Below are 15,467 nucleotides of genomic sequence, written 5' to 3'. Positions count from 1 at the left end.
TACATGTACTATAAAAATCTCAAATCTCAGTAAAGAGAGAGAGAGAGAGAGAGAGAGAGAGAGAGAGAAACACACTTCCTCCCCTCTAGTCACATTATGTGATATATTTGACAGTTGTTGGACCTCAGTTTGGTACCTGGAGTTCAAAAGAAAGATGCATGAAGACTGGGATTTCCTTCAATCTTACATCATAATTTTTTAATTTATATAAACTGAAATCTTTAATGAATTGATTGCTATTTACATTTATATTATTTGAAATTAACTGTACCTTAAGAGTTTCTGCACCTACGACTTACTACACGATGAGTACTTCGACATCAAAGGCGTCGAAGAAAATATCCGGGTGTTTATCTGCTTCTTGTGATATCCAGGAAGTCTCGAAGCATGAGACGGCTTCATGTTCACATGCCAGGGAATTCCAAACAACAGATTCAAAACAACAGGGGGCAAACTAAACCGGCTTTAAAAGGACTGAAGCAAAGCACGTCCTCTCTTAAAGGCGGTAAGAAAATAACTAACGGGGTCACGAGTGAAAGCTGGGTATGTGGGTGGCTCCACATGTCTTGTGACCATGCACAGATGCCAATAGTCCCTTGCGTACACAATTATTTTAAACTTTACTGGTTTCCAGCTGGCGCTGAGTATTTATCCTAATGTTAAGACCAAAGGTTTGTAAGTTATGAAAAATACAAATTGGTTAAAAATTTGTCATATTTATCATACAGAAAACATACATCTCTGTAAGAAAGAGAGAGAGAGAATTATTATTGTTATTATGTGATATAATTTAATCTTATTAAACTTACTAATACAGGTATTGATCAATATTAATATTTTAAAATTAGTAAATCATTTTTGTATCATAAAAATGTATTTAGTCATGAAAATAAATCAAAATACACTAATTTGGGATTATTTATCGTCGTAAAAAACCCGCGAATAGGCAAATTTCCCTCAAATAATGGGTAGATAAGGTCCAGAGAGAAATCCGCGAATCCGGAGAACGTGAATACGGGGGGCCCACTGTATACCTTTATTTGCAATTGTAGCTTAACCTGAGAAAAAAAATGTTCACACTGCTAATGACTATAAATTATCATGATCAGCAACAGGGATGCAACTCTAACGCAAATAGTAGTGGGAATAAAAGTACTTAATAAAAAATATTGGCCATGAAAGAACACATTTTACTGTTTTTTTCACAACAACAAAAGATAAATATATTTGAATCTTGTATTATTATGAAATAGGATGAAAATAATGAAAGTAATATGTTTTTTACACAAAATAAATGCTCCCGGCACCATCTATTACCGAATGTAATATGTTTTTTACAAAAGGAAATATGCTCCCAACACCACTATTAACGGAAAAAGTAACAATCGAGTTCACAACACAACTTATTCAAGTCATATTTCAACTTAAAAGCGCTTCATATAACAAAAAATAACCTTGTTCCATGTAAATAGTTTCTAGAGATCTATTTATGCTAAATAGAAGCAAGAAAATTGCCCGTGGATGGAAGAGACAGGAGTCCTTTGAAATTTTCATAGAGCTTGGTACCTTTACACAAACTCTGGTACAGGGCCCTACCAGCCTCTTGCATTGATCTTCCAGGGTGTTTAGGAGATTGCAGGAGTCACTTTTCCCCTGCTGATGCACATGACTGGAAAGTTGGTAATTCAGGATGGTTATCTCCAATCTCAAAATCCCCTGATCTGTTATTAAAGGAGTGAGTCATTCGTATAGAAGGTGAAGGTTTTTTTTAAATTTTGTTAGAACACATAGCAATTCCTTTTTCAGTAATATTCACTAATTACTGTATTTTCATATATATAGGCAGGTACAAGCATTTTTAGAGGGAGTTTTTGGTGTTTTGAAGTATCAAAATAGGCAGTTTTAAGCATTTTTAGAGGGATGTCTTGTATTTGTGGATTTTAGCTATTCTAGGGTGGGGGGTTTGTGGTCCCTATCCTCCGAGAAACCTGGTGGTCGACTACTTATTCATGCGATGCCTGTGTTTTACTTAAAGGTGAAGGTATAATATATGAGACATTGGACTAAAGTATTCCATGAATATTTCAGGCCCCAATCCATTCATGAAGTACGTTGGTTTTGCTGAGTTAGCTGCCAATGCTTGGTCTGCTGTTGCGTTGGAGTCTATTCTGAGAATTGTAGCTGTTGCTCCAGAAATATTTATCAAACATTACTCCCTCAAGGTGGACTGGATCAGGGTTAGTATTACTTTAACAGTATAATTTTCTCTACTGGCAATCTTTTTTATGGAAATATGTAAAATATTATGAAGAAATTTATGGAATTTTGATTTATTATATGAATTAAATCCAGAAAATTTATTATTTTCTCTAGAGTTTTATATATTACTAAAAATTAATGTTCATGTACAGAAATTTGTCCTGCGTGGTGGGTATTATGGTGAAGTTGCAGCACATCTCTTTGGTGTCGTTGCTGGCCAAATTCAGAATCAAGATGAGTTCGAGAAAATTATCTATTCTGTTGTCAACATGAAAACACTTGTGAGTATTGCTGTCAATTCATGTTTTTCTTTTCTTTTTACTTTTTCAAATATTATTTGTACATTTTGTCAACTGTTACTTAAGATTAAGGTGGTAGTTTCTGGATCTAATTTCTGCCCGGAAAGTTTTACGTATTATAACAATTTTGGTGTTTCGTACATAAACACTCAACTTCACCTCTTACTGAAGTATAGCTTAAGACATTAAAAATTGGTACATATGTTGTATGGTGGTTGATCTTGTCACAAGCTTCTTAAAGGCTAGCAATTGGATGTACTTTCTGGTAGATGATTAAATTTTAAGCATTTTTCTCAAATTCATGCATTTCACTTTTCATCTATATTGCTTGACTTTTTTTTTTTTAATCGGTCCTACCTCTTATTCATTGATCCAAATAGTATTAAAAAAAAATTAAGAATTCTTATATCTTTTTATTCCAGTAAATGTAGAATAACCAAGAAAAGTAAAAAGTTTTTAATATGAAAGGTAATGTTTTGTTACTAAACTTGAATTTTTCTTTTATAGCGTCTGGATAGTCAAGAAAGCTGCGTTTTAGCTGTAGGACATAGTTATTCCTTTTATATCAACAAACTAAAGAAGAATGATATTATTTTAGAAGACTGGCCATCTTTTGAGACAGTAGTGAAAGATCTTGGTGAGTATTTGGAATATTTTTCTTGTCTTGGATGTGCATTATTTCAGACTTTTATGTTAAATTGCAGGCTTTATATGTTAATACTTTTTTTTTTTTTTTTTTTTTTTTTACTTAATGTAACTTCCAGTCATTAAAGTTAACTATGGGTTTGGTTAGTATCTGAATGAAAAGCCAACAGTTAATTGTGGGAAATTTGTTTGCCATGCTGCTAGTCCTTATGGTTTTAAATATTTGAGGAAATATTGAATTTTGTCAATAATTGGAGCAAATCAGTTGTGGTGAGTGAATCAGGAAAAAATAAAGTAATTGTTACTTATTACTGTAACAAAAATATAAAATAGAACCTTGGATTTTATTACATAACTCTGATGCAAGAATATATGAAAACTAAGAAACCAAGCTCTTCTTCGATTAGAGTATGTTTCAATGAAAGAAATTTCTTGAAGTTCTGGTGCACAAGGTTTTTCTTTAGACTGCTACCACATGTTTGCCTTATTTTATGGAGTCTCTTATGGACTTTTACCAGCGCTTTAACCTTCTTCAGTTGTTGACTCAGGTTTCTTTGTCTGTCTTGGTCTTTTGAAGAGGCATGTGCTTGAGACAGGCAAGGTGCTTTGGACTAATATTAAGGCAAAGGTGTTGTCCAAGTCTCTTAATAGAGTTATTGAAGTCCCTGGGCACTGTGGGAACTACCAAATACTCCGTGAGCAGGTACAGGTGCCAATAGTCCCTGGATCACACAAGTTTTGTATTAATTTTACTCGATTTCCAGCTGGTGCTAGAAGATTTTCCTAATATTAAGACCTCAGGTTTGTTAGTTATGAAAAGTACAATTTGTTCATGAAACTTACCTGTCAGATATATATATAGCTGTATTTTTCCGAATCCAACAGAAATTTAAACACTTACGACACACGCAGTGGGAGTCAGGTGGTTAGTACCCATTCCCGCCGCTGGGAGGCGGGTATCAGGAATCATTCCCATTTTCTATTCATAATTTTTCTGTCGCCGGTGCTGAAAACACCTGTTTGCAGCACCTCCGTCCAGATTTTGAAAACTTACTAGCTACTTGAGTATCCCTTTTGGTTTTCTTTGGTATCTGAATTGGATCGGTGGCTTGGCACACGTTGACTTTGGATTGATTTGAATTTGGTATTGATTTTTCTTTGATCAAGATGTCAGGGTCTAGTTCTGCTAGCGCTAGATTTTGTTCTATGTCCGAATGTAGAGGTAGGCTACTGAAAGCTTCAGTAGACCCACATTCTGTTTGTAAAGTTTGCAGGGGGAATGAATGTATGTTTGAAAGTCGTTGTAAGGAGTGTGAAAGATTAACAGAGTCGGAATGGAAGGCGTATGAAACCTATCTTAAGAAACTTGAGCGAGATAGGTTAAGGAGGTCTTCCTCCAGGAGTGTTTCAGGTAGGTCTGACGAACCTACCCAGACTGCCAAGGAGCGTGCGCGTGCACGTCTTCTCAAGGAGTGCTTTTCTTCTTCTGAAGCTTCCTCCCCGCGCAAGGGGTGGAGCTCTCATACCGCATCACGTCCGCTGAAAAGGACGGCTCGCGTTCGGGACGCTTCACGTCCGAGTTGTTCTCCGGAACTTTGCTCGTCGCCTGATAGTGCGTTTGCTGCTTTTCCTCCGCAGAAGAAGCGTAAGGATTATTCGGAGGCGGAGTCTTTCCTAGATGTTTCTTTCGAGCGCCGCAGTCGCTCTAAGGTGCGTGAAGTGGCGGTTCCTGGGAGTAGGAAGAAGGCGTCCCCTCGCCACTCGCCTGCTCACAGGATCAGCCCCTCCCCAGAAAAGGAGGCTTCACCTACAAGCAAGATTCTCCAGTCTCTTCAGCAGCAACTTCGAGATGTTTTTTCTTCGAGAGAGACTGTTCCACGTCGCCGTAAGAAGGATGACAATCTTCCTGTGAAGAGGTCGAGGCGTTCTCCCTCTCCCTCTCCTCGCTCGTCTCTCTCTCCGTTTGAGTCTCCCTCTAGAGTTCGTTCTGCTCCCCAGCAACTTTCTAGAGGTGGCGAGAAATTCGTTTCTCGCTCTCGTGAAGCGGTTGTTTCCGCTGCTACGAAACTTGTTGATAAGAAGCGCGTTTCTTTAGATGCCGAGCGCGCTTCTGTGAAAGTCAATCGCCGCTTTAGTGGACGCCGAGCGTGATTCGGTGCAAGGTAAGCGAGCGCCAGTGGACGCTCAGCGCGTTTTAGTGGACGCTCGGCGCGCGCCAGTGGACGCTCAGCGCTCGCCAGTGGACGCCAGGTGTACACCTGTTGCGGTCGAGCGCGCTTCAGTCGGCGCCAGTAGATTGGCTTCGGACGCCAAGCGCGCGCCTACGGACGTCAGTTTTCCACCTCCGCAAGCGGAAGCGGGAACTCTTCCTGTTCGCCGCTCTTTCTCTTTTGAGAAAGCTCGTGACTCTTCTTTACTTCCTCCGACTTCTCCAGTGTCTGAAGAGGAAATTAGTGACGCTTTCGTCGAAGTGGACGAAGAACAGCAGTTGGCTCCAGTTTCGACGGACTACAAGGTTTTGACTCGTTTGCTACAGTCAGTCTTTGCAGACACTTTCCAACCTGAAGCTCCACGTACTCCTCCCTCTCAGTTTTCGTCATCCAAAGCTACTAAGATCTCGGGCTTTGTGAAAATGAAGAAGTCGCTTTCTACGAAGCAAGCTTTTCGAAAGGTCCATGATTGGATGAAAATAAAAGAGAAAGCTTCAGGCAAGACTTCTTTCGCTTTACCACCTTCAAGACTTTGTGGCAAAGCTGGTATGTGGTATGAGACGGGAGAAAACGTCGGAGTTAAGCTTCCAGCCTCAGCTCAAGGAGACTTTGGTAGTATTGTGGATGCGCCAGAAGATCTTTTCTGTCTTCCTCTTAAGGTCTCTTGGACGCATAGTGAGTTAGACTTTCACCTTAAAGGCCTCTTCAGGACACTAGAGGTCTTTAATTTTCTTGACTGGTGCCTAGGAGTATTGGATGCCAGGTCCAGGAGTTCTGATTCCATCAGTCTGGGGGAGCTGTCCAGTGTATTGTCTTGCATGGACAAGGCCGTCTTGTCTTGCATGGACAAGGCCGTCAGGGATGGTTCTGAGGAATTAGCTGCTCATTTCAGCACGGGACTGCTTAAGAAGAGAGCACTTTTTTGCAATTTTACTGCAAAGTCGGTCTCACCAGCGCAAAAAGCGGATCTTCTTTTCGCTCCTTTCTCAGAACATCTCTTCCCCCAGTCTATGGTAAAGGACATAGCTGCCAGTCTCCAGGAGAAAGCAACCCAAGACCTTCTGGCACAGTCTTCTAGGAAGCCTACTACTGCTTCGTCTTCTGGGTCCTCTGCTTTGAAGAAATCGAAGCCCTTTCGATCTGCTTCTTCCTCGAAGCCAGCCCCTCGAGGAAGAGGCTCTTTCAGAGGCAAGACTCCCGCTCCTTCCAAGAGCAAGAAGTGAGAGGGAAGTCCTTCAGCCACCGGTAGGAGCCAGACTTCTACATTTCGCGAAAGCTTGGGAAGAGAGAGGTGCCGACGCTTGGTCTCTGGACATCGTCAAGAAGGGGTACAGAAATTCCTTTCCTGATGTTACCCCCGCTGCTTCGACACCAAAGGATTGTCTCCTTCGTATCAGGGAGAAAAGCAGAAAGTGCTTCACGATCTACTAGATCAAATGATCGAGAAGCAGGCGGTGGAACAGGTCTTCGACCGGAGTTCTCCAGGGTTTTACAACCGTCTGTTCCTAGTGCCGAAGCAGTCAGGGGGGTGGCGCCCCGTTCTGGATGTCAGCAGTCTAAATCGCTTCGTTACCAAGCAGAAGTTCAAGATGGAGACACCTCAATCCGTGCTTGCAGCCTTAAGACCGGGGGATTGGATGGTCTCTTTAGACCTTCAGGACGCATACTTTCACGTCCCCATCCATCCCCGATCAAGGCAAATACCTGCGGTTTGTCCTGAAAGGGAAGGTTTTCCAATTCAGGGCACTCTGCTTCGGTCTCAGCACGGCGCCGATGGTGTTCACCGTTCTTATGAAGAACGTTGCGAGGTGGCTCCATCTTGCGGAAATAAGGATCTCTCTCTACCTAGACGACTGGCTTATTCGAGCCTCATCGCTAGACCGGTGTCTGAAGGACCTTCACACGACTCTGTCGTTAGCGAGGTCCCTGGGGCTTCTGGTGAATCTCGAAAAGTCGCATCTGACTCCTTCTCAATCCTTAGTCTATCTGGGGATTCAGATGGACTCAGTGGCTTTTCGGGCTTTTCCGTCCCAGGGGCGACAACTTCAATGCCTAGACAAAGTGTCAGCCTTTCTAGGGAAGGAAACATGCTCGGTGAGGGAATGGATGAGTCTGCTGGGGACCATTTCCTCACTGGAGAAGTTTGTTTCTCTGGGAAGGTTGCACCTCCGACCACTTCAATTCTTCCTCTCAAGCAATTGGTCACGCAAACAGGATCTAGAACAGGTCTTGTTTTTGACGGAAGAAGTGAAAAAGCACCTCAAATGGTGGTTGGATCCAAAGAAGCTTGCGGAAGGACTTTCGCTCAAGCTTCGGAACCCCGACCTAGTGTTGTTCTCCGACGCGTCCTCCACGGGTTGGGGAGCAACACTGGGAGGGAGAGAAGTGTCAGGCACCTGGAGAGGGGAACAGGTGTCCTGGCACATCAATCTAAAAGAACTTTCAGCGGTTTACCTTGCTCTAAGGTTCTTCCAAGAGGAAGTCTCCAACAAAGTGGTTCAGATAAACTCGGACAACACCACAGCCTTGGCATACCTCAGGAAACAGGGGGGAACTCACTCTCCTTCTCTGTTCGCCATCGCGAAGAATATCCTGATTTGGGCGAAGTCGCAAAACGTCACGATTCTGACAAGATTTGTGTCAGGCGTGGAAAACGTGCGAGCGGACCTTCTCAGTCGGCAAGGACAGCTTCTGCCGACGGAATGGACCCTTCATCAGGAAATATGCCAGGCACCATGGAAGCTGTGGGGACGTCCTCATGTGGACGTTTTCGCAACTTCCCGAACGAAGAGACTTCCGCTGTATTGCTCCCCTGTTCTGGACCCGGGAGCAGTGGCAGTAGACGCCCTACTGTGGAATTGGTCGGGACTAGACATTTATGCTTTTCCCCCATTCAAAATCCTCGGGGAAGTAATGAGGAAGTTCGCTGCATCAGAAGGAGCGAGAATGACCCTCATCGCCCCCTTCTGGCCAGCGGTCGACTGGTTCACGGAGGTTATGTCCTTCCTAGTAGACTTTCCAAGGACTCTGCCCCTAAGGAAAGATCTACTCAGACAGCCCCACTTCGAGAGGTACCACAAAAACCTCCTCGCTCTGAGTCTGACTGCGTTCAGCTTATCAAGAAGCTGGCCAGAGCGAGGGGTTTTTCAAGACCTGTGGCAACGGCGATTGCCACGGCAAGGAGGCCCTCCTCAATCGCAGTTTACCAATCAAAGTGGGCTGTCTTTAGAAGTTGGTGCAGAAGGAAGGGCATTTCCTCCACCTCAACCTCTGTGAGCCAGATAGCAGATTTCCTTCTTCACCTTAGGAAAGAAGCGAAACTAGCCGTTCCCACGATTAAAGGCAATAGAAGCGTGCTTTCTGTGGTCTTCAGGCGTAGAGGACTCGACTTAGCGAATGATAGAGACATTCATGATCTCATTAGATCATTTGAGACTGTGAAAGTTCTCCAACCCAAAGTACCATCGTGGAACTTAGACGTGGTACTTAAGTTTCTCATGTCGAGTCAATTTGAACCGCTCCATTTAGCCTCGCTTAGGAATCTTACTAAGAAGACCATTTTCCTAACCGCTCTGGCGACGGCGAAGAGGGTTAGCGAAATTCAAGTCATAAGCAAGCATATTGGGTTCAAGGATCATAGTGCAGTTTGTTCCTTAAGTCCTACGTTCTTAGCAAAGAACGAGAACCCTTCCAACCCTTGGCCGAGGACGTTCGAGATCAAAGGGTTGTCGGAGCTAGTGGGACCTGAAGCTGAGAGAGTCCTGTGTCCTGTCAGGGCTCTCAAGTTTTATTTGCAGAGAACCAGAGCATGCAGAGGTTCTTCGGAGAACTTGTGGTGCTCTGTGAAAAAACCAGATCTTCCGATGTCGAAGAATGCACTGGCGTTCTTCTTAAGAAGTACGGTTAAGGAAGCCCATGAAAAGTGTAGTGAAAGTGACATGGAGCTTCTGAAAGTGAAAGCCCACGAGTTGAGGGCTATTGCTACTTCGGTGGCTTTTCACAAAAATATGGCAATCAAAGATATTTTGGGCGCCACTTATTGGCGAAGCAATTCGGTGTTCGCTTCACACTACCTGCGGGAGGTGAAAGCAACATACGAAAATTGTTACTCGCTCGGACCATACATCGCTGCAGACACTGTTTTGGGGGCAGGAGGTAGCGCTCATTCTATCCTTTAATGGTTTAGGGGAGTTTTTAACTTTTGTTATGGTTGTGGGGTTGACCTTCTGCGGCGGATCTCCCTTCCATTAGCTTAGTCTATGTGGGATACTTTTGGTAGGCTACGCCAGGTGGTTTGGTTTTACTTCGTTGCCCTCATTTGTATGGTCAATGGTTCTAGTTCCACGTCGTGGTCTCGCCCCTGTTGACAGATCATCGGAGTGCACCAGCTTTATAGGTCTCTACCTTGCTGGCAACTCTAGTAGCACAAGCAGACTTACGCGGCAGTAACCACGAAGTCAGCTATGCTAACAGGTAAGGAATCAAGATATCAATTATCTGCATATATATGTTTCCTAAAATCTTCTATTCTGTCTACTCCCACCACCAAAGGTGGGATTCAGCTATATATATATCTGACAGGTAAGTTTCATGAACAACATGATATTGTAATGATACAATTAAGTTTGTTCATACTTACCTGGCAGATATATATAATCAAGTACCCACCCACCTCCCCTCAGGAGACAGTGGAAATAAAAATTATGAATAGAAAATGGGAATGATTCCTGATACCCGCCTCCCAGCGGCGGGAATGGGTACTAACCACCTGACTCCCACTGCGTGTGTCGTAAGTGTTTAAATTTCTGTCGGATTCGGAAAAATACAGCTATATATATATCTGCCAGGTAAGTATGAACAAACTTAATTGTATCATTACAATATCATATTGATTAAACATTTGTCATTTTTTGAGCTTTTGGTCAGTACATTCGTGTCTTATCTGTGCCAGCTGGCATTAAAGCATGGGAGGAGTTAATAGAGTTTTTGACTTGTGTGACAAAGCTATTTCAGACACTGCTGGCAAATGTTCTCATGACAGTACTAACTCTGTTGTGAAGAAGAGAGAGCAATTCTGATCATATATTTCATTGAAGGTGTCTCCTGCTTAGAAATGTCTTTTATTGGAAGTGTCCTGCTTGGAAATGGCAGCTGTTTTGGTTTCCTCTTTTGTCCCTTAAACCTGACACTGTTAAACGATAAGAAAGGATATACCAGAACAAGAAAAGAGGGGATTTCTTAGACAATCTCTAAAATCTGGCAGGAAAAGTTCGTGCTTCTTGTCTCCCTTCAGCCCCTCCAGTCAAGAGTCACCACTCCTCATCTCAGGACTCTTCTACAATGTAGAAGTCCTTTCATGGATCTTGTTCAGCTACTCACTTTACTTAAAAGGAATGAAGTGGCTAGCCTTCAGATTCCAGTAGGGAGCTGACTGCATGTCTTCTGGTATGTTTGGAGAGACTTAGCAAAACCTTTGGGTGTTAGGCACTTGCGGAGGGCTGTGTATAGTTCTGTTTCTAGTTTCCCCTCCACTGGCGTCATCACCTATAACCTTTCCTTTGTATCTGCATCAGCAGAAGTATCTGGTGCTGCAGAAAGAGGTGGTCACTACTTGAGAAGAATGCAATAGAACAGGTGTTGATAAATTCCCCAGGGTTTTACGATCAACTTTTTATGGTGCCAAAGGTATCTTGAGGTTGGCATTCAGTTCTAGATGTATCAAGATTCACCAGTCATGTCTGTTCCCATTTTCCATGGAATCATTCAGTATGGTGTTAGCAGCTATCCAGGAGAACAACTGGATGTTACGGCTGACATACAGGACTCCTATTTTTATATACCAAAATATACAAAAAAATCCTGTCATGGTGTCTTTAATAGTAGGTAAGATTAATCCCAAATAACAGATTGTCATAATAAGCTTTTTTATTTGGATATTATACTTTCTGTTAAAGCAGAACTCTCCCAGCTTCCTCACAACTTAGTGGGCTGTCAAGGGGAATTCTGAAAAGAGGTAAAATATTCAAAATAAACTTGGTGGAGAACAGGTAACTAGACAGTCATCTGTGTCAGTAAGCAATCTTTTTATTTAGAATGCCGACATGCTTAGAGCTGAGCTATAGCTATCTTCAACAGTATGTAAGTGTCCAAATAATAATTTTTTAATGAAAATTTATATTTTATCAATTAAAGTTTATTTGTCATAAGAGTAATGTCTTTGTATTTGCCCAAATTTCAGAAATGTGTTGGGCCACTGAGTTTCAGGTTTTGATGTAAATATGAGTAACTAAGTTGTGAATTATTTTCAGTTACTCAACTTCTTGCTGAGAATTGCCCACTGCAGAATTCTATTGTCATAGCACTAGGCGAAATAGCCCGGCAAAGTCCTTTACCTCTGCCAGCTGATAATGAAGAACAGGATACGCAGAAAGCAACATTGCTTTCACTTATTAATGCACTTGTCAAGATATTTGTAAATAAGAAGATTCCATCAAAGGTACGTGTTTAGAAGTATGTTTTGTCCCTTTTATCACCATAGCTTCTTTGTACTTATAAATATTAATCCACAGTTATCAATTAATATTAAATTAATTTTACATTTGGAATAACTTAAGCCCTTGGGACATTATAACTGATAGGTGCACCTGTTTGTGTCAGGATTCACACCTGTATTTTAGATATATTAATACTAGTCACTATGATTTGGATCTTGAGTCAGAAAAAAGTTATGAAAAACATTATGATTTTGAGGGGTATTTCATGTATCGAATGTATTCATTGATATGTGTAGGAGAAATTTTATCCTAAATAATCAGTGCTCTTTTTATTGGTATTTCAGATTCGAGAGCAAGCTATATCTACTACAGGTTTCTTGTGTGTTGGACAGGAAAAGTTTTTGCATAGACAAAAAATTATTGATTCATTCTTAACACTTGCAAAAGAGGTAAGCTATTACATATTCTGTTATGGCTAGCCCCATTTTGATATGACAAGGATTTAGGTTTTCATCATCAAAATTCCCTAGTTTCTGTGTACAGATGATCTTTGTCCCATGGTGGGATTATGTTTAAATAAACCTAAGTTGAAAATATTGTATATCTGATATGAATATGGCATGCTAACATATAAGTTAATGTCTAAAATTTGAAGTCGTAATTCAGATTGTTGTGCAATACTACAGTATTAAGCATTGTAAATATGTGGAGTTGTTAAGCCTTTCAAATAGGATTTATATAGCCTCCTTTAGTATTATGCAGATTATTTTACAGACATGAATCAAGGTACAATAGTGAAACCATTTTGAATTTTAGCGTAGCGTAACTTTCTTTACACAAATGAATAATCTACCCACCTGTACCAATACCAGTATACTCCCAAAATCACCTTAGATCAACAACACAGCAAGACTAACAACCCAAAAACTCCTACTGGACAGAGCTCTCTCCTACCAACCAAATAGCACACGCACATGTCTCCTTCTATCCCGTCTTATTCCTTACATCCAACAGACGCCGCCGCCATCTTGTCTTTTATGACGTCACAGCCTATGACATCACAACACAACTTAAATACATCAACAGACACCTTCTAAAATCAATCATATGCTGTCCATATATAGGAGACCCACTATATTTTGACAATAGATAAAAGACTAATAACAATTATACAATATATAATCAACCATACCTCAGAAGATTTTGTCAATTTGAGATTAAAGCATAAGAAAAAATATTAGGTGTAAGAGGACAAAATAGAACAAGAAATTATACCATAAGGACATTACAAATGTTCTGTATATAGTAGTATATATGAGATAATGATGAACTGGAGATGGCATGGGCCTATACTGTGCACCACCTCCAGGAGAATATGTTCTGTTGGCTCAAGAAGAGATGGACAACCCATACCTGCTTTGTTGAGAACTACGAGAAGGGAGACTGGAGATGGGTGGAGATTTTTTTTAAATGAAAGCTCAGAATTTTAAAAGAATCTGTTTCACAACATGGGAGGCAATGGTAATTGTGACAGACTTAATCTAGAATATCCCAAAGTTAGGGTTATTTTAGATATATCAAGAGATGTGTTGTTTAGAACTATTAGCAAATATTTTGAATATTTTAGTGTAAGTTGTTTTTATCACATTTGTAGTATTATAATTCCTTTATAGGTCTAATTTCGTGACCATTATCCTCGTGTTATTTTGTACGAGAAGTGGAAAGCAAGGATGAAGCTCATGAAAACTAAAGAGTATATATATACTATATATATATATATATATATATATATATATATATATATATTTGTTCTGATACGTAATACAAACCCTCGGTCCTTTAACAATAGGAAGTAGCTAGCGGCAGCTGGAACGGTCGTAAGCTTCGAACAAGGGGAGAACGGTAGTTAACTGCTTGTCCGATCGTCGTGCGGTAAATAAAACAAATCTCTTTTGCTTTCGGCCGTGTGGAGATAGGACGTGTTCGTCATCGCTCTGCCCGCTTTTGTCGTTTGCTTTGAGTATTCAGCCCTCTTTTCTGGTTTAGTTGAGTGTGGATGAATTGTAAGTACTTGTGCATTTCTTTATTCATTATTTAAAATGAGTGATCAAGAAATGGAGATTTCGCCGCGCCCCCCAGTCGCCCGTAGAGTGTGTCCCGGGCTGGAGGGGCGTAGATGCGGCGGATTTAGATCGTTCGTGGACGTAGATCCACATGAGGTTTTGTACTCGTTGCCGGGGCGAGGAATGCTCCCGGGACGAGCCATGTATTACCTGTATGAATTGGTCCGAAGGCGCAGTGGGTTCTGTACGAGGGCAGGAAGAGACTTAGGCCTCCAAAGAAGTCATCGGAAAGCTCTCCAGTGACTCCTTTGGTAACTGACACTTCGTCTTCTTCCTGCCTCCCGGTCAGCCCCCACGTTTCGCGCCTTCCCTGCGGGGGGGGTAGCGGAGTCCTTCTCCTCACTCGATCCGTCGAGTGTGGAGGAGGGCGCCCGCTACCCGGACGTCCAGTTGTATTCGGGGTCTTCCGTCCGCTCTGGGTGGGGTTCTTCTCCCCCCAGGCGCGAGGGAACCCCTCTTACTAACCCGACTGTTGCTTCCGCAGATGGTGCCCCCACAGTGAAGGACGACCTTGGACAGGTGTGGGGAGTCGCTGGGACTGCAGGGAGTGCAAGTATTCAGGGTTGATTGAGCAGTTGGCGGGGTCGGCAGTGGTCACTCATGGTGTGGTGACCACTACCACTACCACTATAACAACACCAGCCTATGACATGCCGCCGCATCTTGTGTACACGCCGCATGTAATGACGGTGACGCCTACAGCTGCGGTGCACAAACCCATTACTGCCGTGCCACCGCCACCTGGTTTCTTTGTGTTGCCGACCCCGGACTTCCGCTGCCCTAAGAGTACCCCCCAAGACCTGCCGCCAGTGCCGAGAATTACGGTAGCTGCCGACAGGACGCCTGGCTCTCCTGTGGTTCCTGCCGTACCTGCCGTACCTGTTGCTGTCCCTGCTGCTCCTTTTATTTCAGACGCTGTACCTGCTGTTCCTGCTGTTCCTGTACCTGTTCCTGTCGCTCCTGCTGTTGGTGGTGCTGCTACAGTCTCAGGTTCTTCCGGACAGGTGCAGTCGGGCCCTGTTGCTTCGGCAACTGCCCCGGCTCCCTCCTGGATGGAAGACCTGACGTCTGTCCTGCGGAGCCTGGCGAAGAAGAAGAGGAAGGTGTCGTCGTCGTCTTCTTCGTCGTCTGCTGCCTCCTCTTCCCCTTCGACTTCTAAGGCTACCCAGCCGAAGAAGAAGAAGGCTGCCTCCTCCCCCCCTAAGAAGACTCCTTCGGGATCTTCTAAGGGCCCGTCTCGCTCAGGCGATTCGGGGAGCTCTTCTGCTGGTCCTCCTGTTCCTTCGGGAACGGGGCCCGTCTCTTCCTCTGCAAAGAAGAAGACGACGGGGACCAGAGGTGTACCAGCCTCGGCTGGTACGTCCTCACCTGGTGTTAGCGTTTCTGCTGTTAAATCAGGATCCGTCTCGGCCGATTCTCGTTCGCGAGAAGTACCGA

General features: G+C 42.8%; 1 protein-coding gene across 1 annotated transcript in view; it reads left to right on the top strand.

Annotated features, from left to right (window-relative positions):
- The window catches only part of LOC135209765 (proteasome adapter and scaffold protein ECM29-like), a 104,066-nt gene that overhangs the window by 24,267 nt on the left and 64,332 nt on the right, over positions 1-15,467 (top strand). Inside the window, 5 exon segments of the mRNA XM_064242550.1 lie at positions 2,089-2,237; positions 2,412-2,540; positions 3,066-3,195; positions 11,722-11,909; positions 12,252-12,356. Coding sequence (XP_064098620.1) covers positions 2,089-2,237; positions 2,412-2,540; positions 3,066-3,195; positions 11,722-11,909; positions 12,252-12,356 — 701 coding nt within the window.

Source organism: Macrobrachium nipponense, chromosome 38 (assembly GCF_015104395.2).
Source record: "Macrobrachium nipponense isolate FS-2020 chromosome 38, ASM1510439v2, whole genome shotgun sequence".
Classification (NCBI taxonomy): domain Eukaryota; kingdom Metazoa; phylum Arthropoda; class Malacostraca; order Decapoda; family Palaemonidae; genus Macrobrachium; species Macrobrachium nipponense.
This window is presented reverse-complemented; position numbering and strand designations above follow the sequence as displayed.